Below are 25,972 nucleotides of genomic sequence, written 5' to 3'. Positions count from 1 at the left end.
CTTCCCCACTTCCACCCCCAAAACCGGGTCATTGCTGTCAGGGCCCAGGTAGGAGCCAGAATCTGTGCCCCTCCCCATCCTAGGCTTCACTGTACCCCAGAGACACCCTTCCATCCCCGGGAAGGAGCTTTAAAGGCAGAGAAATCCGTCTGCCCCACATACCGGCTAGCTTCTCTATTACTGCGGCTAAGCCCCCGGCTTGGAAAGCTGGCGGGGGGGGGTGGGGGTGGGGGGGTGGCGCCATGGGGCAGATGAGGAGCGGGAAGAGATCCAGTCTGGGCCATGAGGCCAGGGAGGCGGGAGATGGGGATCACATATTAGAAAACAATAAATGAATCTATACAAGGAGGGTGGGAAGAGGAAAGGGAGGCATGAACACGAACCAGGAAATAGACATCTCCCCCGCAGCTTCCTCTTTGCTCCAGGAAAGGTCCCTGAGGACAGCAGAGTGAAGAGGAGACAGTGGCATAAGCCCTTGCTGAAGGCATGGCTCAACCTCATCATCAATAGCATCCCCACAGTGCCCACTTGGTGAAGGGCACTGGGACTACCAGGTATGTCTTTTCTTTCGCTCTTAACTGTGGTAAGTTGCCAATTTATGTTTACCATCTCCTTGAAGGCAGAGACCATGTCTTTTCCTTCTTCCACATGTCTCCCGAGCACCTAATACAGCGCTCAGCCTCCGGTTAGCCTCGCTCACCACTGGTGACATTGATACTGATACCAGGCACTGAGCACTGCGCTACATGCTTATGGGGCCTGGACACCAGGAACCAGTGACTTTGTTGGGGCCATTGGGTAACGTTGGACGGGGAAAAGAGAGGAAAGGGGAAAGGGGCTACTGTCGGGGGAGAGAAAAAGGGTCAGAGCCTGGAGGATGAGCTCAGGCAAGAGGATGAAATAACAGAAACCAAAGACCAAAGACCAGCGTGCAAGTGGGTTAGGAGGGTGTCTGGGTACAGCACGTGAGAGAATCATCACCCCTCTAGCTCCCTGCCCTGAACCTGTCCTGGAGGAAGTCCCTAGGGAGCTCAGACAAAGCAGAGAGAAAGAGAGGGAGGAGACTGGGGGCTGAACCAGGTGGAGTCAGCCCCTGGGGCACGACAATGAGGCGCTGGCTCCAGGGGGTGGGGGGTAGAAGGGCTGGGTTACTATCTCCCCTATCTGTAAATGATTTTATGTCTATCTCCCCTGTAGACCATAAGCTCCTTGTGGGCAGGGATCGTGTCGACCAACTCTGTTGTACTCTCCCAAGCGCTTAGTCCAGTACTCTGCACACAGTAGGTGCTCAACAGATCCCGCTGATTGACTGATAGAGAAGACCAGACATCTCCTGAGGGGGGGGGAGGGAAGAGTGGGACCCATGAAAAGAGCTGTGGCCCCAGTCATAGTCTCCAAGGACTCCTCCCCAGAAGACTTCCCCTTTGCCCTACCTCCTGGGACCTGAGGCAGATCCACCTGCCTGAAAGGTTTGCCCAAAGGACCGGGAGAGGAGCTTTCCCCCAGCCCCCCAGGCCAGGCCAACCTGGGTGGGGACCGGGACCCTCCCCCCAGGCCTACAGAGCCGTCCGGTCCAGTTCCACCTTGAGTGGCAGTGGGCCAGCCTCGGGGTCAGACTCGGCGGGACAAACGGCAATGGCCAGCACAGGGGGCAATGCCAGAGGGTGCTCCAGCTTCTCCAGGTAGTCCTTGTCCCCAGCGATGCTCAGGGGCTGTGGAGAGAGAGGAGTACAAGATGAGAAGAAAGAGACCAGGAGGGATGAGGAGTTTGGAGAAAGAGAAGCCCTACAGTGGAGACGTGGTAGTGTAGGGGGTTCCTGGACCTTACCTAGCGTCCACGGGCGAAGATCCCAGCCCACCTTCAACAGGCTCCTCAACCCTGGGGCTTGGCCTGAGCCAAATTCAGGCTCAGGGAGCTCTTCCTTCTCTTGTCTCCACCCGCAACGTGGGGGGTGGGGGCGGCACTGGGCAGGCCCTAGCCCTCCCCCAACCCTCTCATGGCCTCCAGGGTTCCCCACACCTGGGTCCTGATGTGCTGGTCAGGAGCAGTCACCAGACTGGCACAGCTTAGCCACAGCATCACCAGCACGGAGAAGAAGAGACAGACAGCCAGGATCCAGCGGGGCAGCCCTGAGCGCCTGTTCCCCCCGCCCCACCCCCGCAGGAGAGAATGCTCAGCAGGGAGGGGAAGGGTGATGGGGCCCAGCCCCCCCCCCCCCCATCCTGCCACATGCTCTCCAGCCTCCCTTCTCCATCCCCCACTGCCCCTCCTTTCTGGACCACCCTCCTTTATCTCCCCACCCCACCCCCCCCCCGCCCCCCGGCCAGGCTTCTCACTGCTCCCTCACTAGACCCAGCCTGTGCCCCAACCACTGAGCTTTACACCCACTTGGACATGCAGCCCAGGAAGTCAGCAGGCTGAGGAGGTTCCGAAGTCTGCAGTCTGGCCTTGCCCTTAGCCTCCTTCCTTGCAGGCTTCTCCAGCTTCTCCCCTGGGTCTGGGAGGGGAAAAAGGAGAGCCCTTCATCACTCCACGCCTCCTCGGCTCTCTTTCCTCCCTGTCCCATCCCACTGCAAAGGGGAGAGGAGGAACTGCCCTTGGGGAGAACCAAGCTTGGAACTCAAGAGTGGTGGGCTGTGGAACACCAAGTCACAGGGCTTGAACTCAGTATGTGCTAAGGCTAAGAATCTGGAGGGGAATGCACTTTAGATACAAACTGGAGTACAGGTGCCTGAACCACGAGTAAAGAGCCCATTTTAGTTGGTGGTGCTCTCCCCGCCACCGGCCTCTCCCTGGCCCTGCCCCCCCCCCCCATCTGGGGGCGGGGGAGAGATTTGTATAAGGGCTCCAAATTTTCCCATTCTCCTCACCTGAGTGGGAATCCAGGTTGTCTGGATCAGAGCCTAGCCAGACCGCCTCCATTTGCTTTGGCTGGGGCGTCTTGAGCATGAGGGACTCCATCACGGGCTGTGACTGCCGCAGGACAAACAAACGAGAAGTGCCCATCAAGGAGAGTAGCGGGGACCAACTCAAGCCTGAGCGTGGCATCTCCTCCTCTGAGCCTTACACGCGAGCACCGCTGGCATTTCCGAGCCATCTCTTTCTCCTTGTGCCCAGAGTTGGCAGGTCTGGGTCAAGGCCAAACCTTCTGTGTATTGCTGCATGCCTCAAAACACCCTCTGCCTGGGACTCTAAGCCCTCACCTGGAACACCACCACCTTCCCGTCGTCAGCCTGAAGGTAGTAAGTCCAGGTGGAGGAGAGGAAACTCTGAGCCGAACTGACCAGGTCACTGCAGAGGTTGGAGAACAGGTCCAGAACAGAGAGGGCGGCAGGTGGAGGCTCTGGGATCTGCTGCCCCCCCCACCACCCCCGCCCAAAGACAGGAGACAACCTCAGTCAGAATGCAATGGGGATCCCGGGCCGTTTCACCAAGAGGGAGCCATCAGACCCCAAGGTCGGCAAATCCCTCGGGCTAATGGCTCCGGGGTCTTGGAAACAGATAGCCTGGAGAAAGGCTAGGCTGGGGTGAGAAGGGATGGGTGCATTTGGGGGTCAGGATGCCCGATTCTACTTCCAGGTGTTGGGAGCATAGCTGCCCCTCCTCCTGAGCAACGCCTCCTCCCTTCCCCCGCCCCCGTTTCTTCCCACTCGGGAACCTCCAGGGGTGCGGAGGGGAGAAGAGGCCTGAGCACCTTTTCCTCCTGACTTTCCATCTCTGGCATCTGCCTCCGGCATCCTTCAATGCAGGCCAGTTGTTCCTCAGCCTGGCCATAGGCCTCCGAGCAAGCTGCAGGGTGAGAGGCAGGGACAGCTCAGAGGCGCCCCGGGCCCGTCCGCTGCGCTGGAAAGGTCCGGAGTTCGTGCAACCGATTCCCCCAACCCAGCTTCACGCTCCCCCAAGGCTCGGGGGCCTTCCTCTAATCCTCAACACTCCCCTGGGAGCCGTCCCTTTCCTCCGCGGTTTCTCCCTCCTCCCAGCTGGGGCGGAGAGAGGCAGGCAGGGAAATGCCCATTCGAGGCCCCGTTGGGCCGGCGGTCCCCGGGCTCCCCTCCCGCCTCCGGTCACCGGTCACCTGCTTCGCACTCGGCCCGGGTGGCGTTGGGCTCGACGCTGGCGGCCACGAAACGACAGATGGAGAAGAGGCGGCAGCCGCGGGAGCAGGCGCTCAGCACCGCGGCCTGGGGGCGGCGAGAAGGGCGCTCAGCCCGGGGGGAGGGAGTCCCGGTTGAGCTCCGCCGACCGTGGGCGCCCACCCGCTCTCCCCGGGGGGGCTCGACCGAGGCCGGGCTCCGCCCCTTGTCCCCCGGTTCGGGCTCACGAACCCGTTTGGTTTTTGCCCCCAGCCACGAATCGCTCCAAACTGCAGGGGAGCTCCGAGGAGGGGTAGGGGGCTGGCACGGAGGGTGCAGCTGCGGGGGAGCGACGGTTCGGGCGCCGGCTCTGCAGGTGGAGATGCCGGTGGGGGCCGGCTCACAGTGCCCGGTGGCGTTAACGAGTGGGGGCGGGTGGAGGTCGGAGGCGGGGAGAGGCGACGGGCTGCGGAGGTCGCAGGGAGAAGGAGGCCTCTCCGGCCCCGGGGCCCAGCGGCCGGGGCAAGACGCTACCCAGATCGCCCTCCCTCCCCCACCCGACCTCGCTCACCTGCGCGGCACCCCGGCGCTGGGCGAGATTCCGGCACCGGTCTTGGCAGGAGCGGGTGTCGCCCAGCTGCGGGGCGAAAGGGTCCCAGGCGGCGCGGAACGCCAATCCCGAGGGCGGCGGCGGCAGCAGCAGCAGCAGCAGCAGCGACTCCGCGCCGGCCATCGTGGTGGAGGGGGTGGGGGGGAGGGCGAGGGGCTGGGGGATGGGGAAGCAGGCGCAAGCCTCTCGGGCCCCGACAGCCGCCGCAGCCTGGACAGAACCCGCAGCGAGGTGCACGGGGGGGGGGGGGGGGGGGGCGTGACGTCACGGGCACCGAGCAAGGGAGCCTGGGAGGGGCGGCGGGAGGGGCAGCGATGGAGAGAAGAGAGCAGAAGGGAGGAAAGAAAGGGAGACGGCGGGGACAAATGAAAGGGCAGAGACGCGTTGATGGCGAAGTTCGCCGACCGCCTCGCTTCCCCCAGGCTCGGGGCGAGGATTCGGCCCTGGAGACCCTTCCTTCGCCCCTGGCCCCTTCCCTCCATCCCCCAAGCCTGACCCGAACCCATCCCTGCCCGGGCCTGCCAAGAGGCGAGAAAGGGGGCCCGCGGCCTCCAGCCCTTTCCTCGTGGCCAGACCCCGCGCCCCGACGGTTTCTGTTCCGGGTGGCGGGGGCGGGGCCCAGTTGGCCAAGGGCACCGGAGTCATTCTTGGACGGGCAGGTGTCACCGCCAAGGCCTTCGGTGGCCGCTTTTGCCCTCCCGAAGTCAGAGGAGAGCGGGGGTGGGTGGGCGGCGAGCGTCCGGCGGACTCCCCGCGGTAGAGCGGGAGGGAGAGGCGCACAGGAAAGGGGCCGGCGCGGAGCAGACGGGGCGGGGTCCCGGCGCGCCACCCCCCCCCCGCCCTCCTCCCAGCCTTTCATCTCCCCCCGGCCCCGTCCCCAGATGGCTTAATCAGCCGCGGCTGTGCCGAGCGCAGCTGGAATGTAACCTGCGCGGCCGCACATCTGGCTTTGGTCTCCTGTCTCGCCCCAGAGCGGCGGGTAGCGAGGCCCGGGAGCGGCCGGTCGCCGGGCTCATGGGAGCTCGGCCTTACCTGGGCTGAGGCCACCGCCTATATCCTCCCTGGGAGCCGTGGGGAGAAACCCCGACCTCCTGCCCTGAGGTCTCCCCCCCACCCCCCCCTTCTGCCCTAGAGTCGCATTTCCGGATGACTGGGGGCGGGGGGCGTCCGGAGTCCGAGGTGTTTGCTTCGGTTGCCCCATCGTTGAGGCCCCGGGCGGATCCTGGGCTGGGAAATGCTTTGAAATGCGCAGGTGAATCCTAAAGTAGGGGAGGGAAGGGAGCGGGATCCGAGATCCGGCCTTCCCAGGTGCACTTTCCTCCCGCTACCGCGGGAGATGGGGAGAGGGCTTGCGGAGCGGCGGGAACTCCGCGCGCCGCTTCGCGAAGATCAGAAGGAGCCGCTCCTCGCCCCAGGTCCCTCCAGTTCCCCCAACCTTCCTTTCCTCCAACAGTTGAATCTCTGGGAACCGCGGGTGAGGGGAAGAAGAGGCCGGATCCTAGGCAGGGGTGGGGGGGTGGGGGCTTGGAACACCCACTCTCTGGCCCCCAACCCCCTCCCCCTCAGGGAGCCTGCCCAGGTGAGGGGGGCGGGAAGAGCGCGGCGCGGCCCCGGCTTCGGGTTTCAGGAAATCCGCCGACATTCCTCTGGGGCTTAGCGGGGAAAGTTCTTTCGGAGCCGCCCCCACCCCCCGGGACGCCGCGCCCGCCCGGGGGCCCCATCTGCGCCAGGGTCTGGGAGAGGGTGCCCCTTGGGGGGAGGCGGGGGCGCGGCTGGGCCTCTCCACAGTTGCCGGGAGCCTAAGTGGGAACGAAAATCGCGGGGCGGGGCGGGACGGGGGTGAAGGGGAGCGGGAAGCAGTCTTTCCTCGCTGCCCCCGACGGCTCTCGAGTCTGGGTGTCCGAGAGAGCGGGGAGGCACAACCAGAAGGGCTCTCCCAACCTCTTCGCCCACCCCACCGCCCGGCCACCCCTCCTGAGCTCCCCCCGCCTCCCTCCTCTGGCCCCGCTCCAGCACTGCAGCCCCCCGGTCCCGCCTCGAGAGTCGCAGTGAAGGGGGATGGCCCCTCTCGGCCCCTTCACCGTAAATCAGCGTCCTGCCCGGGCAGCACGTGCTCAGTCGGCTCCCCGGGGCCCCCGGCGGGGCAGTAAGGCCGGGCCGTCCGGGAAAAGCCTCGCCGCCTCCACCCCCCGCCCCCACCACCAAAACTGATGTCACCGGCCAGCTCGGCCAGCACCGGGATTCGGACAGGCCGCCCTTTGTCCGGAGCCCGCCCGCGCCCTGCCCTCGCTCACCCGGGTGAGCCTGGATGCCCCTGGGGCAAGCGGTGGCTTGGTCCTCTCCCGCCACTTCCATTCAACCCCAGACGGGCGCGGCCCCCCGTGCCGGCTGGAAGCGAAACCCGCGGGGGAACTACGGGGATGAGTCACTTCTTGGGATCCTGGGGAAGAGGGGATGTGAAGACAAGGCTGGCGAGGATGGAGGGTAGTTCTCTAGTACCTGCTGATCCGGAACCGTTTAAGTCTCTTACCCTCCCCCGCCTCCCCCTCAAAGTCCCATCTGCCGTATTCCTTCGCCTGACCCGATCCCCGGGCACCTCTCTTTCTCTCCGAGCTTCCCCTAACCTCTCCCCTTCCCCACTGCCAGGCCGGTGCCCATTCCCCTCCCCTTAGCTCCCAGGTCGCCCGGCTTCCTCCTCTACCCCCACCCTCGGGCTCAGCATTCACCGGGAACCGCTGAGCCGCCTAATCGCCGCCCTAATCCCATAATGGGAAGCTCCTCGGGGCGGCGGAGGCTCCTCCAGGGAGAGCTCCAAGTCCCTGCCCCACTCCCATCCTCCAGCCCGTCTGCTCTTCTGAGATACTCGCCCCGGATTTCATGGCGGTGACCTCTCGGGCAGGAGATGCCCCCGTTGATGGCTCCTCCCCGCACCCACCCCTACTTCCATCCCCAGTCTCTTCCTGCTCCTGACCCTGAGGAACCGGGGCCTGAATTCCGCGCCGAGGTCAATTCCCGCCCCGGCCTGGGCTCGGCGGGGCAGATTTACGCTCCCAAGTGCTGGCGGGAGAAGGGGACGGGGAAGAAGAGAGAGTTATCTTCTCGCCTTGCGGGCAGCCCTTCAGGAGGGAGGGAGGGAACGAAGGAGAGAGCGTCCCTCGCCTAGGAAAGGGATTAGAAAGGGGAGGGGCCCAAGTAGCCCGCCTCTCCCCCCCCCCCCCTCCCAGCACCCTGACCCGAGGACAGCGCCAGCTCCTCATTCCTGGGCCTGGAGCCAGATGTGCCCTCTCCCCAGGGCTCACTGGAAGAGTAGAAAGTGGGGCAGGGAAGGAGGGAAAGAGGTGTCCCCTCCCCCAGCACATTCCCTGCCTTTCCAGGGTCCGAGGCCTCAAGTACTTGGGTCAATATTTGCTGGAGATTTCTTCCTCCGGGGAGCCGGGTCGAGTTAGCATTCCCGCGCCCAAGGAAAAGGAGGGGCTCAGGGAGGAAGGGGGTAAAGAGAACTGACTCTCGCGCGCACATCCCCATGTGCTCGGGCTTCTAAGGCAGGAAAAGTTAAGATTCCCATTCCAGACTACTTTTGCCCGCAGAGCGACCCGGGGGAAGGGGGGGGGGAGGGGGATCCCGAAAGGGGGAGCGAAAAGCTGGAACTCTGTTCTGGGGTCGAGGACATCGTCGAAGACTTAAAGTCCTTTTTCAAATAGGAAGGCAGTTGTCAAAAGGCAACGATCCGATCAAAAGGCAAAGGTCACCTACAAAGGGCAAAGGGCGTCCTCAAAGGACAGAACCCGATGGTAAGGGTGCAGACTTAGGGGCCCGTCTCCCCAAAGGCCGATCCCGAAAATTACACCCCTGACCTGTCTGGAGGAGCCGAGAGTATCCGCTCCACGCTGCCCCGTTCAAAACAGAAAAAAAAAAAAGCCTGGTCCGGTCTATAACGCTATCCCCTCAGCTCAGCAGCGAGATCCAGGTGGCGGGACTATAGGAAAAGGCCACTCGCCTATTTTCATCCGACCAAACCTGGTTTGCGGGGGCGGGGAGGGGGGAAACGATTCTCTCCCTTTGACATCGGGGAAAACTGAAGCACAGGGCCCGAGAAAGAACGCCCCGATGTCTTCCGCCTCTGCCTCTACTGCTGAGCTGCTAGACCCCAACACTAACATTGGGGACGAAACCCTGGACAAAGCTCACTCGGCTACTAGGTGGCTGGAGACAACTCAGCTCATGACCTTTTGACCTCCCGATCTCCTGACCTTCCCCCACCTCTCCCGACACCGTGCTACCCCCACCGCTCTCCCCCATCACCCCCGCCCCCCCCCCCCCTCTTCGCGGCAGCATCCCGCTTCCTGCCTCTTCCCCCGTCCCAACCCCGCAGGGCAGGGTGCCCGCCCAGCCACACGTCAGCGCTGCCGCCCGGGGACCGGCACACCCAAGGCCCGACCACGCCTGGTCCTGGGCCCAAGGAAGGACAGAGTATAGGGAGGGGGGACGGAGGGAAGAATTGGGAGGTTGCGGGGGGGAGAGAAGGCCCTCCGAGGACACCTGTAGAATCCAGGCCGCGGATACGGGGGAAGGACCCTTTCCATCTGGGGGTTCTGCAGTGGGGAATGGGGAAAAGTTGCCGAGTCCCCGGTAAACCTGCCAGCTTCCTGGAAGGGAACTTATAGGCGCGGCTGGGGGAGGTGAGGGCGCTTTTTTCTCTTCCCTTTTACCCCAGCGAGACCTGCAACTCAGGGCTGCTGAAGGCGGCCAGATTCGCCCCCCAGAAATAATAGCATCGCTCCACACTGTCCCTCCCTTTTCCTCCCCACGACCCCAGGCTCCTTTGGCTACTCCGTTTCTCGGCGGGAGCCTTTCAGGTGAGGCAGGAGCCGGGGGTTAACTCCGGACGGAACCGGGCAGAAACTCCGGCCAGGGGGACTGTAGTGTGGAGCAGCCACGTCAAACGAAGGGGAGAGAGTCGACTCCAAGAATATTTATGGGAAACAGTCCCGACGCCGCGGATTCCAACACTCCCGAGTTATTAATGGGAAGGAAACGGCGACCATCCCGGGGAGGGGCGATGGGATCTTTTCTTTTGGGGGGAGAAGGAGCAGGGGTGGGGAAGAGGAGGGCGTGGTGGGGACTGAACGGGCGGGAGAGAAAAGGGAGTAGAAAAGAAAACCCCCAACTTTTTCATTTATGTATTGGAGTCGATTTCGCGTTTGTGGCAACGGCTAAATCCCGGACTCGGGAGACGAATGAAAGACTATGTGGCGTGATGCGAGGGTGGGTGGAAAGGGAGGCAAGGAGCTCTGGGGATGAGACATCAGGCGGAGAGGGAAGGGGAAGAAACAAAACAAACAAAACAAAATAAAATTTAAAAAAAACCCAACAACAGAAAACGCAGCTCCGGGCGCCCCAACGGGTACCTGCAGCCAGGGTGTCTGCAGAGGGAGGGGTTCGGGGTGGGTATAGCTTGAAGGGCATTACTCACCTTCACTTACCGCGAGCCTTGGGTGAGTGTGTTTTTCCGAGGGGGGTGGGGGAAGGGAGAGACAAAAAGGGACAAACCTAAGCCACCGGGGGTAAGAAAGGGTGTGTGTGTGTGTGAGAGAGAGAGAGAGAGAGAAGGAAGGGTGCAGAACTGCTATTTGAAGGATGCAGCATTCACTCGAACACTAATTCAGCACGATACCCCTCGTGGCTTGGCCACCCACCCGTGACTGGTCCCCCGAAGAGGAGTGGGAGTAAAGAGTCACGGGTGGAGGGGCGACAGCGTAGCAGACACACGGTGAACAAGACGCCCAAGGAAGAAACCACTACGGCAATGACTAGAGAACCAGCCTCCGTGGATCTGGTTCACGTCGGATCCTCTCGAGCTGCGATTGAGTAACTGGAGAAGGAGCGCTCAGCAAATGTCATTGAAAGCTTCCCCCCCACTCGGCAAACCCCCCAGTCAGAGGCACCAAGGGAAGGAGGAGGGGTGGGGAGGTTGGTCTGGGGGGGCTGGAAGGGGGGAGGGGAGGAGGAGGAGGGGGGAAGGAGGAGGATGAGGAAGAGGAGGGGGAGGAAGGAGAGGAGGAGGAAGAGGAGGAGGAGGAAAGAGGGAAGGAGGAGGACGACGACGAAGAGGAGGGGGCAATGGCTGGGGGGGACAGTGAGAGAAGAGCCTGGAGTCCCCGCAGAGGAGGGTTAGCTAATTTCAGGCCCCCCACGGGGGCGGGGCAGGGCGGGGCCAGAGGCGCATTAGCAACTTGTCAATTTCAGTTGCTCAGACTTGCTCAGGACTTTCCGAAACTTGTTGCCGCTTCGTGCGCTTTCCTCTCTCTCTGGCATTCACAGCCTCTCCCCGGTCCCAGCGGACCTGCCTTTCCCGGGAGCTCCTTGTTAGCCTGATGCTGACGGCTTTGGGTGGGGGCGAAGGGGCCGGAGGAGGAGCGGGACGCGGGGGCCGGTGGAGGGGCGCAGTCCTCACCCCCGCGCGGATCATGCTCGCCTTAGTGCTGCTTTGGCTGGGGGTGCTGCGGGCGGAATCTGGAACCCGTAAGTATCCCACTCCCCCCACCTTCGGCCCCCTTTCCCCGCGCCCTTCCCATTTCAGCTCCGGGCACCGACGGTAGGTGAGAGGTGAGTGGCCGTGGGGTTCGGGCGAGATGCACCGGGCCTGGTCAGAGCCAAACCTCCGGCGACACCTGGTCTTACGGGGGAACAAAGGAGCGGTGCGGTGGAACCACCGTAACGCCCCAGGGAAAAACGGAAAGGAACCACCTGGTCCCGGGAAAGTAGTGAGAGGAAGGCCGAGATGATCCGGCCCGAGGGTCGCCTCCCAACCGGGAACACTTATCGGGAGGCGGGAGAAGGAGGGAGGGGACGGGGACGGACCACGACGCGCAGAGTTCGTTGCGTCTCCGGGAATCTGGACCCCGACGCTGGGAGCGAGGGGGTGGGGTGGGGGACCCCGTGGCTGTCTGCCCCTCGGCGTTTTCACCTGCGACGCGCGCTGGGACTCGGACCAGGCTGCGGAGCCTGGGGGACCCTGAACAGATGACCGGCGGGAACTAGGGCCCAAACTAAACCGCCGCCGCCGCTCAGACCTCACCTGGTCTGGCAGGGCGCACGAGGGCCGCTTCTCTCCCCGGGACTAGGAGCCAATGGAGCTAAGGGGAGAAATTGTCCCCGGTTTCAGCCCGGGTGATGGCCTCGAGGGGACGGACCCATCAGCCCGTGGTTCTGGGCTGTCGCTCTCCCTGTTCCCGGGATCGCCCCCTGCATCCCCCGCGCCTCCCTTAAGTCATTCCCGGGTTGTGGGGGGGAGAAGGCATCGCGTCTTCGTTTTACGTACCCGGGAACTGTGGCCCCGCTTCACCCCGGGGAATAACCTCGATCGGTGGAACCCGACAGACCCCCCCCAACCCCCCCACACTAGGCCAGATCCCGTGGCAGTCCCTGCGCCCCTTTCCCATTATTCGGTACCTCTTTTGCCCCCCCCCCTTTTCCCTCTCCAGTACCGCGGGTTGGGTTTGGGCGCGCACACTTTTTGCCTCTTGCGGGCAGGGGCAGCGGGCATGTTCTGAACTCGCGGTGCCCGGGTCTTAGAGCCTCCTCCTTGTGCACAAGGTCCCAGGGGGAGCGCCGGGACGGAGGGAGCGGACTCGCCGGGGCTGGGGTACGGAGCGCGGGCCGAGGAAGGGGCTGCAGGGGGTGAAAGCCCGCAGAGAATCCCTGCTCCCCGGTCCTCGATCTCTACCCCGTTGCGGGCTGCCCCCTCCCGGGCCGGAGAAGATGAGCTTCGCGGCGAGGTGGGGCCGGGGGCCCCAGTCTCCGGTCCGGCTGGCTCCGGGCCCGGTGTTCCTCGAGGCGAATCCCCCCCCCCCGGCCGAACTCGGTTCCCTGGGGACCTTCGCTCACTACCCTGGTCCCCGACTGGAGGCCGCCCCCCCCCCATTTTTCGCACCGGCTGTTTCACACCTCGGAGGGGACCGAACCCCCCAGAGGGCCTCTCTGGTTTAGCCTCGCGCCCTCCGGCCGAGGTCCGCCACTGCTGTTTAGGAACCGGATTCCCAAGGCGAATCCGGAGGTTCTAAATTCCCGGAGTTAGCTTCCCCGGAGGAGAAGCCTTCAGGAGTTTCAGAGAGAAAGTCTGGGTCCCGCACACTCACCGGACCCCGCGTACACGCCTCTAAATAGGTGTACAGCTACGCCTTTGTATCATAGGCACCCAATTGCAAGGACCTTCACACCACCCGTGCAGACCCACATTTCCCTTCTACGCTTCCCCACCTTCCCCGCACGGTCAGCCCGCCCCCCCCCCCCCCCCCCGGCACACCTTCCTAGATAGCGCCAATTTCGTGGAAACTGCTCCTTTCTCCCCAACTCGTGTCCACCCCCCCCCCCCCCATCCCCACCTTACCCTTGGGGCAGAGCCTCAGCAGGCGGCCCCCGAGTCCCAGCTGATGGAATTAGACCGGAGTTTTTCTCGCCCGGTCCCGCGGGAGCTCAGTGTGGAGTGCCCAGGCCGGGTTTGGGAATGGTTAGCGGGGATGGATATGAGGTGGGGGAAGGGAAGACGGGGGGGCTAAGGTTAGCGCAGGGCGGGGCGCCGGGGTCCCTTTTCCCGCGGGACCGGGTGCGGGGCGGCTCCGTTTCGCCCATCGCAGCGGAGTTCGAACCTTTGGTAGGCGAGCGTGCCCGGAGCCTTCGCGGAGTGCGCGGGGGCTCCGCAATCTTCGGGCCTCGGGGACCCGGCCCCTTACCCGCCCCGGCTTTGTTCCCCTTCCATCGGTTTACGGCTCTCCGGGAGGAGGTTTTTTTTCCCCCTCTAAAAAAAAAAAATTAAATAAAAGATTCTAACACCTCGACAATGTGTTTTTACTTTATGATGTGACTTAGCACCTGATCAGCAGTCTGGTTTTATAGGCGAATCGTAAAATGTCTAGCAGGTATTTGGGTTCGGAGCCGCGGATTGCAGGCACGGCCTGTCTCGTCTCCCCCCCGCCTCTCACGCTCTCTCCCTCCCCGCGTCCTTTCCTCTCCAATCTGAAAACTTCACACTTTTCCCTTTTAAAACACATGTTCTTCCTTTTTAATAAAGAGCCAGGCTGCGGATCGGAAAAACATTGTTAAAATCCCTGGCCCCGGCCGCGCTCCTTGTAGCTCGGCTCCGGGTGGAAGGGATGGGGAGAGAGGGGGGGGGGGAGGGGGAGAGAGAGAGAGGCTCCCAAGATGGAGAAGAGGAAAGCTCGGGCCTTGCCCTTTTCCAGCAGGCTTGGCCTCGGGGTCGGGGTGGAGGGGGCTCCCTCCGCCGCGGGCCAGAAGTCTTGGAAGCGGCGCAGGGCCCCGCGGAGGGCGCGAAGGAGGAGGTCCTCCCTAGGGGGCGAGCTTCGGTCCGCGGGCCCCGGCCCTGCGCAGCCCGGCGCTGGTTTCTCCCCCTCGCCCTCCCCGCCCTCCTCTCCCCTCTCCCTCCCCCACCGCCCCCTCCCCCGATCCCGGAGGCCAAAGGGATCTGTGGTCGTGGCCCGAACTGCCGTCCGGGTCCCTTGGCTCGGCCCCGGTTTAACTTGACCTGAGTCGGGGCGCGAGGTTGCCGCGGGTTGCGCTGCGCACTGCGCCTCCGTCGCCGCTCCGTAAACTTGCGGTTCCCGCGGGCTCCCGGCCACCCAGCCGCTTGGAATGTCCCGGCCTCGTTCTTTCCACGTCGGGAAATGTAAAGTTTTTGTGCATTGTTTACACTCTGCCTTCTGTTTGTTCCGTCCCGGGCTGCTCTTCAACACCACTCCCCTCCCTGCCTCGGCCGCGGCTTTACCTCGCCGTAGCTTTCTCTCCTGGGTTCTGTCCCGCCCCCCCATTTTTCTCCGTCCGCTCCGGGGTCCCCCTGTGGCGCCGGGGACAGGTGACTAAGGTGGGGACGGAGGTAGGAGCAGCCACCGCAGACGGCTCTCCAGCTCCCAGAGGAGTCCACTCTGACTCCGCCCTCGGCCCCCCCCCCCCAGCTGGAGAGGAAAAAAAAAACCAAAACAAAAAAAGAGAGAACTTACCTCTCTCTTTGTCCCCTCCCGATTCCCGCTGGTACTGCCCAGCGTGCCCGTGGACCCGCCCAGCGAGCCCTTGACTCCGACGGCAGCTGCCGCTGCAAGAGGCACCACGCTGGAGTAGAGATGGGGCCCAAGAAGAGCCGGGGTGGGGGCTGAGGAGAAAGAGGAGGGCTGGCAGGATTGGGGGCCGGGTGGGGGAGGGGTCAGAGAGCCCCTTCTTCCTCGCCAGAGAAGGCCCCCGGACCCCACAGGGAGGATCCTGTGATTGCAGAAAGTTTCCCACAGAAGGGGTCCTCTGAGCTATGTCTCCTCGCCCAATCCGACCCTGACCCTGGAGGAGTGGGGGCAGAGGGCAGGCCAGGGCAGCAGGGCTTCCCCCCGGGACTCCCCCGCCCTTGCCCAGGAGACAGGAAGCAGTGGGTGGGCTGGGCAGAGGCGGCGGGCGCGGGGGCTCGGCGTCAGAGTTTCATGCCTAAGGAATTCCGAATTACCGACGAGCCTGCCTCGCTCGTAACGCTTTGCTCACTGTGACCTCCAAACCAGATTACTGGGGCGGACTTGGCTGCAAACTGCTTCCCAACATGTTTTTCTGTTGTTGCTTTGTCGAAACCTCCTGCGTGAGCAAAGTGCTGTCACGAAGCTGCAAAGTCCAAACGCATAAACCCCAACCACCCGTGACCAAAGCCATGAAACCCGCCGGGGACACAGGGAGCGGCGAGGCTCTGGGAAGCTGCCCACAGCCACGTAAATCAAGCCAGGCAGGGTCAGCGTGGCCCACCCGATAGGCATCGGCTCGACCGGCCTCCTCCGGGGAGAGCCTCGAAGTCTTCTGGGGGTCCTTTCGGGGGGTAGAACGGGGGCCTTCGCTGCGGGGCCCTTCGCTGCCAGGTCTCTGCCGGGACCCCCTTATTTCCCGAGCTCGGCCCTCCTCCGACACGTCGGACACACTCGCACAAACGGCTCCGACACCAGGCGCTTTCTGGACGGAGCCCCAAACTCAATTTATATCTCATGCTCCAAGGAGATAGAAACGCACTGCCAAATCTGCCCATAGAAATCCCAGCCATCTCAGATGTTTTCGTCCGATGAATTGGAACAAGGCGAGAGCAGGCGTTTGGTCTGCTGCCCCACACCGGGGGGAGACAGGAGTCACCCCCGGGGCTGGCTCTGGCACAAGAGGCCCCCAATCTGGAGCCCAGGAGCTTGCCACAACTCCGGGTAGGGCAGACAATGAGGAAAGGAGCAGAGGTAGAGAGGTTTCTTCGTTTGGAGTTCAGGAGCAGTTCGCTGTCTAACAGACCCACCTGCTCCGTGTTCCTAAGCCTCAGCTCCCCTGAGTGCCTGGTGTTGCCGGGGTGTCTGACAAAGAGAGGAAAAGGGCTGTAGGAAAATCCATGTGTGTGCATGTTCTCCCACCTCTCTTCTCTCTGCCAAAAGGGGACAGGTAGGGGTGGGTGCGAAGCCACCCGAAGGTTTCCGAGAATCCAGGATCTGTGCAGAGGGTGCAGGGGCCAGTCACTTCAGGGGCCGTGAGAGGGTCTCCCGGTGGAGAAGCCCTTTGAGCTGTTCCAGTGATGGGCGAGGACCAGGCCCCTGGCTTGGCCATTTTATAGGGCATCGCCCTTCCCTGGCTCCCCGTGCTACCTCCTGCAGCCCCAGTAGACTTCAAATCCATCAGCAGCCCCAACGGTCCCTTGGCTCTGGGCGGGTCCAGCCAGCCCCCGGGCAGCTCCTAAGGTGGCTTGTGATGTGGTTGGAGGAGCCGGGGGCACTGACAGGCTGTTGTGTTTCTCTGGCCGCAGACACCGCGGTGATCAACCCACAGGACCCCACACTGCTCATTGGCTCCTCGCTCCGGGCCACCTGCTCCGTGAGCGGCGACGCACCAGCAGCCGAAGGGCTCTACTGGACCCTGAATGGCCGGCGCCTCCCCACCGAGCTCTACCAGGTCCTCAACGCCACCACCCTGGCCCTGGTCCTAGCCAACCTCAACGGCTCCAAGCAGCAGTCAGGTGACAACCTGGTGTGCCACAGCCCCGACGGCAGCATCCTCGCCGGCTCCTGTCTCTACGTTGGCTGTACGTGGAGCTCTCTTGCTCTTGCTCTCCACCCCAGCCCCTACCCGATGGGTGGCATCCCTCAGGCCCCCTGGGGCCCCAGGAGACCGTGGGGCCTGTGCATTGCTCCCCAGGGCCTTCTCACCCCCCTTGCCCCAGGGGAGGAGCTGAGGGGCCGGCTTTGACGGTGATGGACGGACGAGGAGATGGGAAAGAAGCCAGCTGGGGTGTGGGATGGGAATGGGGCCTTAGGGCCAACCTCCCAACCCCTCCTCCCTTCCTAGGAGCTGTCAGCGGGCCTGGGTGAGGGGAGGGGAGCAGGCAACCGTTGGGCGGGAGGAGGATTTGCTGGAGCTGACCTTTCAGTGCAGCCAAGAGATGGCTGGGACAGTGCCGGAATCTCAGAGCCAGAGAGACCCGCGTGTACCGAGCCACCTCCCCTCCCACAGATTCAGATCCACCCTGGGATTTCCTGGTCTTTAGTCAGGAGGCTGGAAGCTGTCAGAGGGCCTCTTGGGGACCTGGGGAAAGGAGTGACAGGATGGGGGCAGTGACTGGCCTGAGGATAGCCCTTAGGGCAATGGCAGACCTGGGAAAACACCTCTGAAGCCCCAACTTTCCCACCAGACAGCACTATCTCTGTTCTTTGGGACTGCAGTCCAGCTGGGCCCCGTTCCTGTGACCATCTGAGCAATCCCCAGCCCTTTCTGGTCAGAGACCACCCTGGGACCTAGGGCCTCTGTAGCAGCTTGGTCGGGGGAAGGGCACTTGCTCCAATTCATATTCCTACAGTTCTCAGGCTGGTTTAGATTTGGCAACTGCCAACTTCTCCAAGGACAGTGCCTTAAAGGGAAACTCAGAAGTCTTGGTGTTGGTGCTCTCTCCCCCGCCCCCCCCCCCCCGGCCATCTCTCCTTCTCTCTTTCTCTCTCGTTTTCTCTCTTTCTCCTAGAAAATAAAGTGTCTGAGATCCCAGCTGAGTAACAGGATCCTGGGCAGAGTTCATGGCTGCAAACACGTTTCCTTTAAATAAAGAAATAATAAATCAGGAGAAGTCGGCCTTCCCGTCTCCCCCGGGACCCTGGTTCCGGTTTCTGCCTTTCCTGGGGCCGAGGCCCCTACTGGGGGCCAGCTTTTCCTGCCACTGCCCTTGGTACCCCTACCGGCCAGCTGGCCAGAGGAATAAGCCACCCCAGGCCATCTAGGAGCTTGAGTCTGGAGATGCTGTCAGTGGCCTCTCAGATCTGGTGCCCTCTTAGAGGCAAGCTCCCAACCAGGCTCATATGGGATTTGGGGTCCCCGTATCCTCTGAAAAGGCCCCCAGAGGAGCCCCAGTTTCCTTCCCCTTCCTTTCTCCTCCCACCTCACTCTCTTTCTCCCTTCTCCTTTCCCAGTGCCCCCAGAGAAGCCGGTGAACATCAGTTGCTGGTCCAAGAACATGAAAGATTTGACCTGCCGCTGGGCTCCAGGAGCTGAGGGGGAAACCTTCTTACACACCAACTACACCCTCAAGTACAAGCTACGGTAGGATGGCAGCTGGCCCCCTGAGGCCAGGGGTCTCCCACAGAGGGCTGGGTCCTTGTAGCTCCATGGAGCACAGAGGGTGCTGGGTCAAGGCTGGGCCGAGGCCTAGACGCACTGGGGAGATGACCGAGGGGGCTGATGGAAGGGTCTCCCTCTCTGTTTCCCTCTCAGGTGGTACGGGCGGGACAATACGTGCCAGGAGTACCACACAGTGGGGCCTTACTCCTGCCACATTCCCAAGGACCTGGCTCTCTTCACGCCCTACGAGATCTGGGTCGAAGCCTCTAACCGGCTGGGCTCAGCCAAGTCTGAGGTGGTCACTCTGGACATACTGGATGTGGGTGAGGCCCCTCCCCACCACCTCCCAGCCTCTCTCCACTCAGCCCCAGAGCTCCTTGGGACCCTGGGGCTGGAGAAGGCCACACCAGGAGCAGGTGTAGGGGAGAGCAGCATGCCCTTTGATGTCTTCAGGGTCCTGGATGAGCCGAGGGGGAGGAGGCCAGAGTCCCATTGGCCTTCCTGCCGGCTCCTGGGCCCTGCCTGTCAACCTGGCTGTCTGTTGTTTGGTCCCTGGGCCCTGGCTGCCTACCTGTTTGTCGTTGGGTCCCTAGGCCCTGTTTGCCTCTCTGTCGGGTCTCTCTGGCTCTCTCTGCCTCTCTCTTCGGTCCCTGGGTCACCCTGCCTCTCTGTCTGGTCCTTGGGGCCCTCGGCCTCTCTGTCCGGTCCCAGAGCCCTGTCTTTCTCTCTGTCTGGTCTCTCAGCCCTGTCCGTTTGTCTCCCTGTCTGTCTGGTCCTTGGGCCCTGACCATCTATGCCCGCTGGACCCCATCTGCCTGTCTGCCTGTTTCTTGGGCCCCATTTACTTGTCCTCCCGCTCCTAGGGTCTTATCTGTCTCTTGGTCTGCTCCTTGGTCCTGGTCTGTCTGACTGTCTGCTCCCTAGGCTCCTCTGCCTTCTCCTCGTTACCCCAGCCACTCTGGGCCAGAGACCTCGCTTGGCTGGACCGGCCCCCGGGGTGGGGCTGAGAGGAGGGGGTGTCTGGATTCTTGTCTGGGGGTTGTGGACACCCCATGGAAAACACCTGGTTTGGGTTTGCCGGTGGGGTGGGGCCCAGCTCCTTCCTCTGCAGTCCTCAGTCCCTGCCCTCCACCTCCCTGGGACCTCAGACCAAGGCCTTTTCCCCTGCAGTCTGCACCCAGCCAGGGACTGGGGGTGGGGACCTGGAGGGGAGTGAGTGGAGGGGGGGAATGATGCTCCAGCCCAGGTGTGGGAGCCCCTCGGGGCGCCCCGCAGGTCAGGGAGGAGTTGGAGGCGGGAGGTAGGGGAGGGAGGAGGCGGGGCTGAGCCCTGGCAACTGCCCTGGGAGGCAGGACCTGGTCACTGGCAGCAGGGCTGGCGGGTGGGGGGGAAGCGGAAAGCAGGAAATAGATGATATGTGAGCAGAATTGGTCCTAATCTAATTAGGATGTTTCTCAGCCTTCCTTTCCTGGAGGCATCCCGGCTTCTTAACCCCTTCAGCGCCGTGGGCCTCCCCGCGCCAAGGGGACCTCTGTCCCTAAATGCCTCCTGGAGGCCTGGGCACAGAGGAGAGGCGGTGCCACGAGGCTCCAGGACTCCGCCAGCTGCCCAGACCTCTAATCTGGGCCTCGAATGCCCTAATGAGAACTCAGCCCCAAGGCCTCACCAATCCTGCCCAGAACTGAGGTAGCACCTTCCTTCCCAACAGGAAGGCTTCCCCGTCATTTTCCGAGGGGGCGGCCGGGGCAGGAGGAGCACCCTCAGGACTGTCCAACGGGAATTCTCCGATCGCTAGACAGTCGGCAGCTACCTCCTCTGTCCTCCCCACCACCCCACTCTACCTGTGCCCCTACCCTCAGCTCTTTTCCAGGAGTCAGCAATCTTCCCTCAGAGCTGGGGGGGTGGCCGGGGGGGTGGGGAGGCAGTGTGCTTGGGGAACAGTGCCCATCACTGTTCTCCCCGGGCAACCCTATCCACTGCAGTCTCCTTGCCTCGGCATTTTCAGCCTCATTGGGCCCCGTGCGCTCAACAGTGTGCGTCATGGTGCTGGATTCTCTCGCTGGTCACCCTCACGCCCACAGTGCCAACCCTGTGCTGACCCGGGTTCCCCTTGAGAGGCCCGGAAGGAGTCTGGTTGACTCACCCACACCCCTCCCCCCGCAGTGACCACGGACCCCCCATCCGATGTCCACGTTAGCCGTGTGGGAGATCTGGAAGACCAGCTGAGTGTGCGCTGGAGCTCCCCACCAGCTCTCAAGGACTTCCTGTTCCAGGCCAAGTACCAGATCCGCTACCGGGTGGAGGACAGTGTGGAGTGGAAGGTGAATTTTTAACCCCAACTTCCCTCTCTGACCTCTCCTCTGTAAGACCCCTGACCTTTTTCCCCAATTGACTCTTGCTCCTTGCCTTCTTACCCTCCGTCATTCCCTTCTGCCCCTCCCCCTTAGCCGTCCCTTATCCTCAGTCCCTCCCCCACCCGCAGCTGCTGCTGCTGCTTCATACCGAGCAGTGGCGGCTACTCTGCTCTGCCATTCCCCTCATCCCTAAACCATCTGAATGTCTGTCTTCCCCCGTAGACTTTAAGCTCCCTGTGGGCAGGGATACCCACTACCGATTCTGTTGGATTATTCTATCTCAAGCGCTTCGTACAGTGCTCTGCACACCGTGGACGCTAAACGAAATACCACTGATGGATTGACTGGCGGTGTGGGTGGGGCTGTGGTGTGGGCTACCCCAGAGCCAGAACCCCAGGGAAGGGGGCGCTTGGTGGTTCAGGGTGGAGAGGGGATCAGAGGATCGTGTTGGGCAAATTCCCCCGGCTCGTCTCCTGACCTCTTCTCTTCCAATCGGGCAGTTGGTAGATGACGTGAGCAACCAGACCTCTTGCCGCCTGGCCGGCCTGAAGCCGGGCACGGTCTACTTCGTGCAGGTCCGCTGCAATCCCTTCGGCATCTACGGCTCCAAGAAGGCGGGGATCTGGAGCGAGTGGAGCCATCCTACGGCCGCCTCCACGCCCCGCAGTGGTGAGTCCCTGCAGGGCTCCCTTGCTCACCACCGTCTGGCCCTCAGGGTCAGAGGTTTCCCCTGGCGTGTGTGATGGGGGGCGGGGGTGTCCCTTGGCATGTTGCCCCCCGGATGCCCTCCCCCAGGATGGGGCTACCTCCATCCCCGCCTCCTACCACCCGTGTGGACGAGGCTGGGGGCTGCTGCCCCGTGGCCAGCTGAGAAGTCTGGCGGGACGCTTTCCACTCTGTGGCAAGAGGAGGTTGCAACCCACCTTGACTAGGCCTTCCCATTGGTTAGGCTGGGGGTGCCTGCCCAGAGCCCGGGATTCCATCCCGTGTCCCCTGGAGATGTCTTCCCTGCCATTCCCTGCTGAGGGCCGTGGAGCAGAAGGAGCCAAGGCCGGCGGGCCGGCAGGCAGTCCGGTCAGCCGCACCCTCAGGGTGCCGACTCCCAGGGGTCGCCTCTGTCCTGTCTGGGCAGGACCCTCTCCCCCTGTCAGGCTGCTCTCTGCAGGGTCCAGCGCTCCTCCCTCTTTCCCACCGACCTGTGCTTGGGACGGGGAGACCTGAACCGCCGACAGCCGGAGGGGCCGTGGGGCGGCCATCCATCTCGGGCTGCGTGGAAAGCCGTGGCTCTCGGCCGCCTCCTCTGGGGAGCCAGGGGGCCGGCGCGGCCCCGGCTGCGGCTCCGGCTGCGGCTCCGGCTTTCCCGGCTCCTTTCCCGAAAGCCTCCGGCCGGGGAGAGCAAGGCTGCACGGCTTGGCCCCGCCGTGTGCCCAGCACCTGTGTTTCTTGCAAAGGAGCCAGCACGGAGCTGATTTCCCGCCGGGGAGGGGAGGCCCTCGGCCTTCCTGCTGCAGGCGATGCCAGCACTTGTCAGCAGGTCCCCCCCGTTATTTATGACGTGACGGTGATGTCCTTATCCTTCCTGGCGGCACCAGGCCGAGAGAGGCCGGGCTGGGGCGGGGGAGGGCTCCGGGCCACGTCCCCTGGCTCGCAATTTAACCTGTGAGCCCCGCGGCCCCGGCCGGGGGGGAGCCGAGCCGCCTGTGAGAGGGGTCGCTGGCGTGGCCAGGAGAGGAGGAAGCCGCCTGCTGCTCCGGCCCTCGCCTCGTCCAGAGAGGCCCGGCCACGGGGGTTGGCCCAGCAGGTGCCCCAGGCCCCCCGGGTGGCTCGTGGGTAGCCCTAGGGGTCGGGGCCGCCCTCCCCACCCCTCCGCCTCCTAAGGGAACGGGGGATGCTCCCGGCTGTTCATCGGGATTCTGGCCGGACCAGAGAGCGGGGCGTTGGGGAGAACCAGGAACTACCTGCTGCCCTCTGGGCTGAACTGGTGGCCCCTGGGGCTCCCACCCACCACCACCACTGTTGGAGGCAAACTTTGCTATAGTGGCTATGGAGTCTCATCCCCACTGTCGCCCTCTCTCCCTGCCCTCTTTCGCTCTCCCTCTTTCCCTTCTTTTCTTGAGTCTGCTCCCCCCACTCCCCTCCCCCCTCCCCCCCGCCGCCTTCCTCCCTCACTCCATCACTCCTGCGCCCCCTCCCTCCCTCCTTCCTTCCGAGCGTCTCCAAGCCCTTCCCTCCTGGGCCGTGCACTCTCTCACACACCTGGGCTCAGCCCGAAGGGGACTTTTGTTCTTTCTTTGTGGAAAGTTTGAGAAAAAATCCCCTCGGCCTTTCTCAGGCTCCTCTAATGGGGGAAAACCGCTCCCCCTTCCGCTTAGGCTCGGGCCTCGGTGTCCCTCCCTCCCTCCCTCCCTCCCCGCCCTTCCCGCCTCCCCCCCCCCCCCGCCGCCGCCACCCCAGCCCCAGGAGTTGGCGTGTTTGTGCGCATGCATGTGGGTCTGTGGGCCCATGTGTGAGCGCGCAAGTTGCCTGAGACCATGAAGACCGGGCCCATCTACCCCCAGAGGAGGCTCCTCTTCCCTCCTGTCCTTGTCACTCATCCCCTTTCCTTTCTCTTCTCCCCACGCTCCCTCTGTCCTCCCCTCTCTCTCTCTCTTTCTCCTTTCTCTTCCCGGGGAATGGGTCAGAAGGCAGGGGCAACCCAGCTCAGCGGCTCCGAAGCACCCTAGCTGGGTCCATCTGGTCTGTCCCCCTCCTCAAGGTCTCCCTCTGAGTTTGTCTCCCTTCTGCCCCTGACTTGGTTTACTCTGCCCCTTACTCCCCTGCTCCTTGCCTCTGGTCCCCACTCTGATGGGTGGTACTTCCCTAGAGAGGCTGGGTGGGGCATGCGACCCCAGAAGCGGGGAGCAGAATTCAACTCGACGGGAGCTGAAGCAGTTCCTGGGCTGGCTGAAGAAGCATGCCTACTGTTCCAACCTCAGCTTCCGACTCTATGACCAATGGCGTGCCTGGATGCAGAAGTCTCACAAGACCCGCAACCAGGTAGGCCAGACCCCCTCCCCACTGCAGGCCTGAACCGGCTCTGCCTGCCTAGGTGTGAGGGAGTCGGGGGCCGGGGGATGGGACAGGATGGGTTGGGAATGCAATTCCACCGCGGTCCGACCTCCGAACCCCTGGACTCCAGAGCGGTCCTCTCCCTAGGCCCTCTGTCTTCCAGCCCCCAAGGTCCTGAGAAACGGGTGCTCCCGCCTTCCCGCTGGGGCATTTCCCCGCCCTAGGCCCTAGGGCTGCACCTTGGGCCCCCCCCCGCCTTTGATGGCCCATCCCCTGACCCGGAAGAAGCCGTTGAGGTTTTGGTGATCTGGGTGCAGAGAAGCCGAGAGTCCCCAAACTCTGAACCCGAGTGAACCTCGGCGAGGCTCCGGACCTAGGGTCCGAGCGGCCCAAGGCAGAGGGCCTGGAGACTCCACAGGTGCCCGGCGTCAGCCTTACTTGACAGGGAGTTGGTGAGGGGGCCGCAGGGGCAGGTCGTGGGGGCCTCAATGCCGGGGTTACCTGGGAGCGTCGCAGGCTGCCCTGAGGCTGGGGGAGGGCGCACGGACCACCCAGAGGTGCGGGGAGGGCACGGTCCCGACGAGAGAGCGCCGCCCTGGGACGCTCACAAACTGAGTGCTTGTTCCTTCTAAGCACAGGACGAGGGGCTCCTGCCCTCGGGCGGAAGGAGTGCGGCGAGAGGTAAGCTGGCTCCTGGGTGGAGAGGGCTAGGGACTGGGCACCTCTGAGTGGGGAGACCAGCCTCGGGGGCACTCCCGGGCCAGAGGAGGAGCTCAGCCCCAGGCAAAAGTGTCATGGCCCACATCCATGGCCCAACCGCGAGGGCAGCAGGGACCCTGGACGGGTGAAGCCTTTCTCTGTCCCAGCCCAAAGTTCTTTCTGCTCCCACCTGCTCCTCCCCCTACACCTGCCACGGGGGGGGGGGGGGAGGGGGGGGCGCGGGGGGGGCTGGGCGGGGGGAGGAGCTTGGGCCTAGGCTGGCCCTGTGAGCATCACCCCCCCCCCCCCCTCTGCCCACAGGTCCTTCCCGGAGATAAACTCTAGCTCGCCAGGGGCTGAAGCCGGAGAGGCTCCCTCCCGTGTGGCCCTCACCCCCCCCCCCCCCCCACCCCCCGCCGCCGCTGCCACCACCTCTCGGCCCAAGGAGCCCGCTGAGGGAAAAGCCTTTCTAGGGCTGGAGGTGAAGGGGCAGGACCGTAGCCCATTTCTCCTCCCTGACTCCGCAGCTCCGGACTGGGATCTCCCTCACACCCCAACCGGACCTTCCTTTTCTCCCTCCTCCCCACCCTGTCCCAGGCTCTCCCTCCTGGGTAGCGCCCGCAGCCCGCTCTAGCACCAGACTCAATGGGAGGACTGAGGAGCCCAGCCCGGCCTCCCTGCTCCGGCTATGCCCCCTTCCCTGTGCCCAGCATACCCTGTGAGACCAGCCCGAGTCACCCCTGAGGGCAGCCTTGGCTTCAGATGAGTCAGGAGTTGTACCGGCCAGCTGGCTTAGCCACTGAGGAATCCACGGGTGCCGGGCAGGGCCAGAGGATAGAAGGGCAGTGGGAAGGGAACTCCAGCCGGGGCCTGCCGGAGCCAACTGGCCCAGCCACCACCTGGGGCTGTACATCTGGCACCTTGGATGGCTTGATATTGGAACAGCTGGGGAGCCCCAGCCAGGATTGGGATGAGTTGTTGGGGTGGGGCCGAGGGGGGAGGGGGGGCAGGAGGAGAGGGAGAGGGAGCAAGAGGGACCCAGGCCCCCACCCTTCAAGGTGTCCCAGACCCCTCTGGGCTCCCTGCTGCCCCCAGCTGACCACTCGGAAAGATTTTCTTAGAAATAAACGAGTTATTTTTGGTGAGTCTGTGTGGGACGCAGAGTGGCTGGCGGGCTGGGTAGGGCAGTGCCTGGGGCCGGGGGAGGTGGGTTGAGCTGGGCTGGGCTGGGCCCACCCAGAAGAATCCACAGCTGGTTGGCGGGTGGGAGGAGGGGGTGTAGCCCCTCTGGAGATGCAGCTTTGCCTTCCCGAACCCAAATGCTGGCCCTAGGGCTTAGGCAGTCCCCAGCCACAAAGCTAATATGAGAGAGAGGCAATTGGTAATTGAATATCTCCCTTGGAGAAAAGAGGGATGGAGAGGGGGAAGCATCTTTCAGGCTCCGGGCCCCACCGACCGGGCATCCCTTAGCTCCCAGAGATGTGGGTCTAGGCCCCAAGCTTCTCCCAGGCCAGCAAGGGGTGGAGGGGTAGCGGTGGAGATCATTCGGGGAGGGAGAGCCCGGTCCACAGATACTCCC

General features: G+C 63.5%; 3 protein-coding genes across 5 annotated transcripts; 1 reads left to right on the top strand and 2 right to left on the bottom strand.

The window, feature by feature from the left end:
- Positions 1–1,289: 1,289 nt before the first annotated feature.
- On the bottom strand, positions 1,290–4,807 carry TMEM59L (transmembrane protein 59 like). The gene is made up of 8 exons (XM_029051145.1): positions 4,646–4,807; positions 4,077–4,182; positions 3,696–3,790; positions 3,205–3,354; positions 2,872–2,974; positions 2,390–2,498; positions 2,021–2,138; positions 1,290–1,712 (listed from the first exon to the last, which is right to left on the bottom strand). Exons 1-8 carry the CDS (start codon positions 4,805–4,807, stop codon positions 1,557–1,559), a joined length of 999 nt encoding a protein of 332 aa, XP_028906978.1. The 3' UTR covers positions 1,290–1,556.
- Positions 4,808–9,044: 4,237 nt separating this feature from the next.
- Positions 9,045–14,599, bottom strand: LOC114806568 (oleosin-B6-like). 2 transcript variants are annotated; one of them, XR_003754606.1, is made up of 5 exons: positions 14,226–14,599; positions 13,074–13,481; positions 12,198–12,355; positions 11,763–11,820; positions 9,045–9,975 (listed from the first exon to the last, which is right to left on the bottom strand). XR_003754606.1 is itself a non-coding variant. In XM_029051685.1 (5 exons), exons 1-5 carry the CDS (start codon positions 14,381–14,383, stop codon positions 9,857–9,859), a joined length of 642 nt encoding a protein of 213 aa, XP_028907518.1. In that variant the 5' UTR covers positions 14,384–14,599; the 3' UTR covers positions 9,045–9,856. The 2 variants fall into 2 exon arrangements, 1 of the variants encoding a protein (XP_028907518.1); XM_029051685.1 differs by having other exon boundaries at positions 13,333–13,481.
- CRLF1 (cytokine receptor like factor 1) lies at positions 10,884–24,792 on the top strand. Of its 2 annotated transcripts, none has more exons than XM_029051684.2 (9): positions 10,884–11,206; positions 16,497–16,772; positions 18,145–18,274; positions 18,446–18,615; positions 20,456–20,613; positions 21,147–21,315; positions 23,510–23,682; positions 24,333–24,375; positions 24,715–24,792. In XM_029051684.2, the coding sequence occupies exons 1-9, from the start codon at positions 11,059–11,061 to the stop codon at positions 24,729–24,731; spliced, it is 1,284 nt and encodes a 427-aa protein (XP_028907517.1). In that variant the 5' UTR covers positions 10,884–11,058; the 3' UTR covers positions 24,732–24,792. The 2 variants fall into 2 exon arrangements, with proteins under 2 accessions (XP_028907517.1, XP_028907516.1); XM_029051683.2 differs by having other exon boundaries at positions 24,328–24,375.
- The last annotated feature ends 1,180 nt before the right edge of the window (positions 24,793–25,972 follow it).

This window comes from Ornithorhynchus anatinus, chromosome X1 (genome assembly GCF_004115215.2).
Source record: "Ornithorhynchus anatinus isolate Pmale09 chromosome X1, mOrnAna1.pri.v4, whole genome shotgun sequence".
Classification (NCBI taxonomy): domain Eukaryota; kingdom Metazoa; phylum Chordata; class Mammalia; order Monotremata; family Ornithorhynchidae; genus Ornithorhynchus; species Ornithorhynchus anatinus.
Note: the sequence above shows the minus strand (reverse complement) of the source record. Positions and strands in the feature narration are given on the sequence as shown.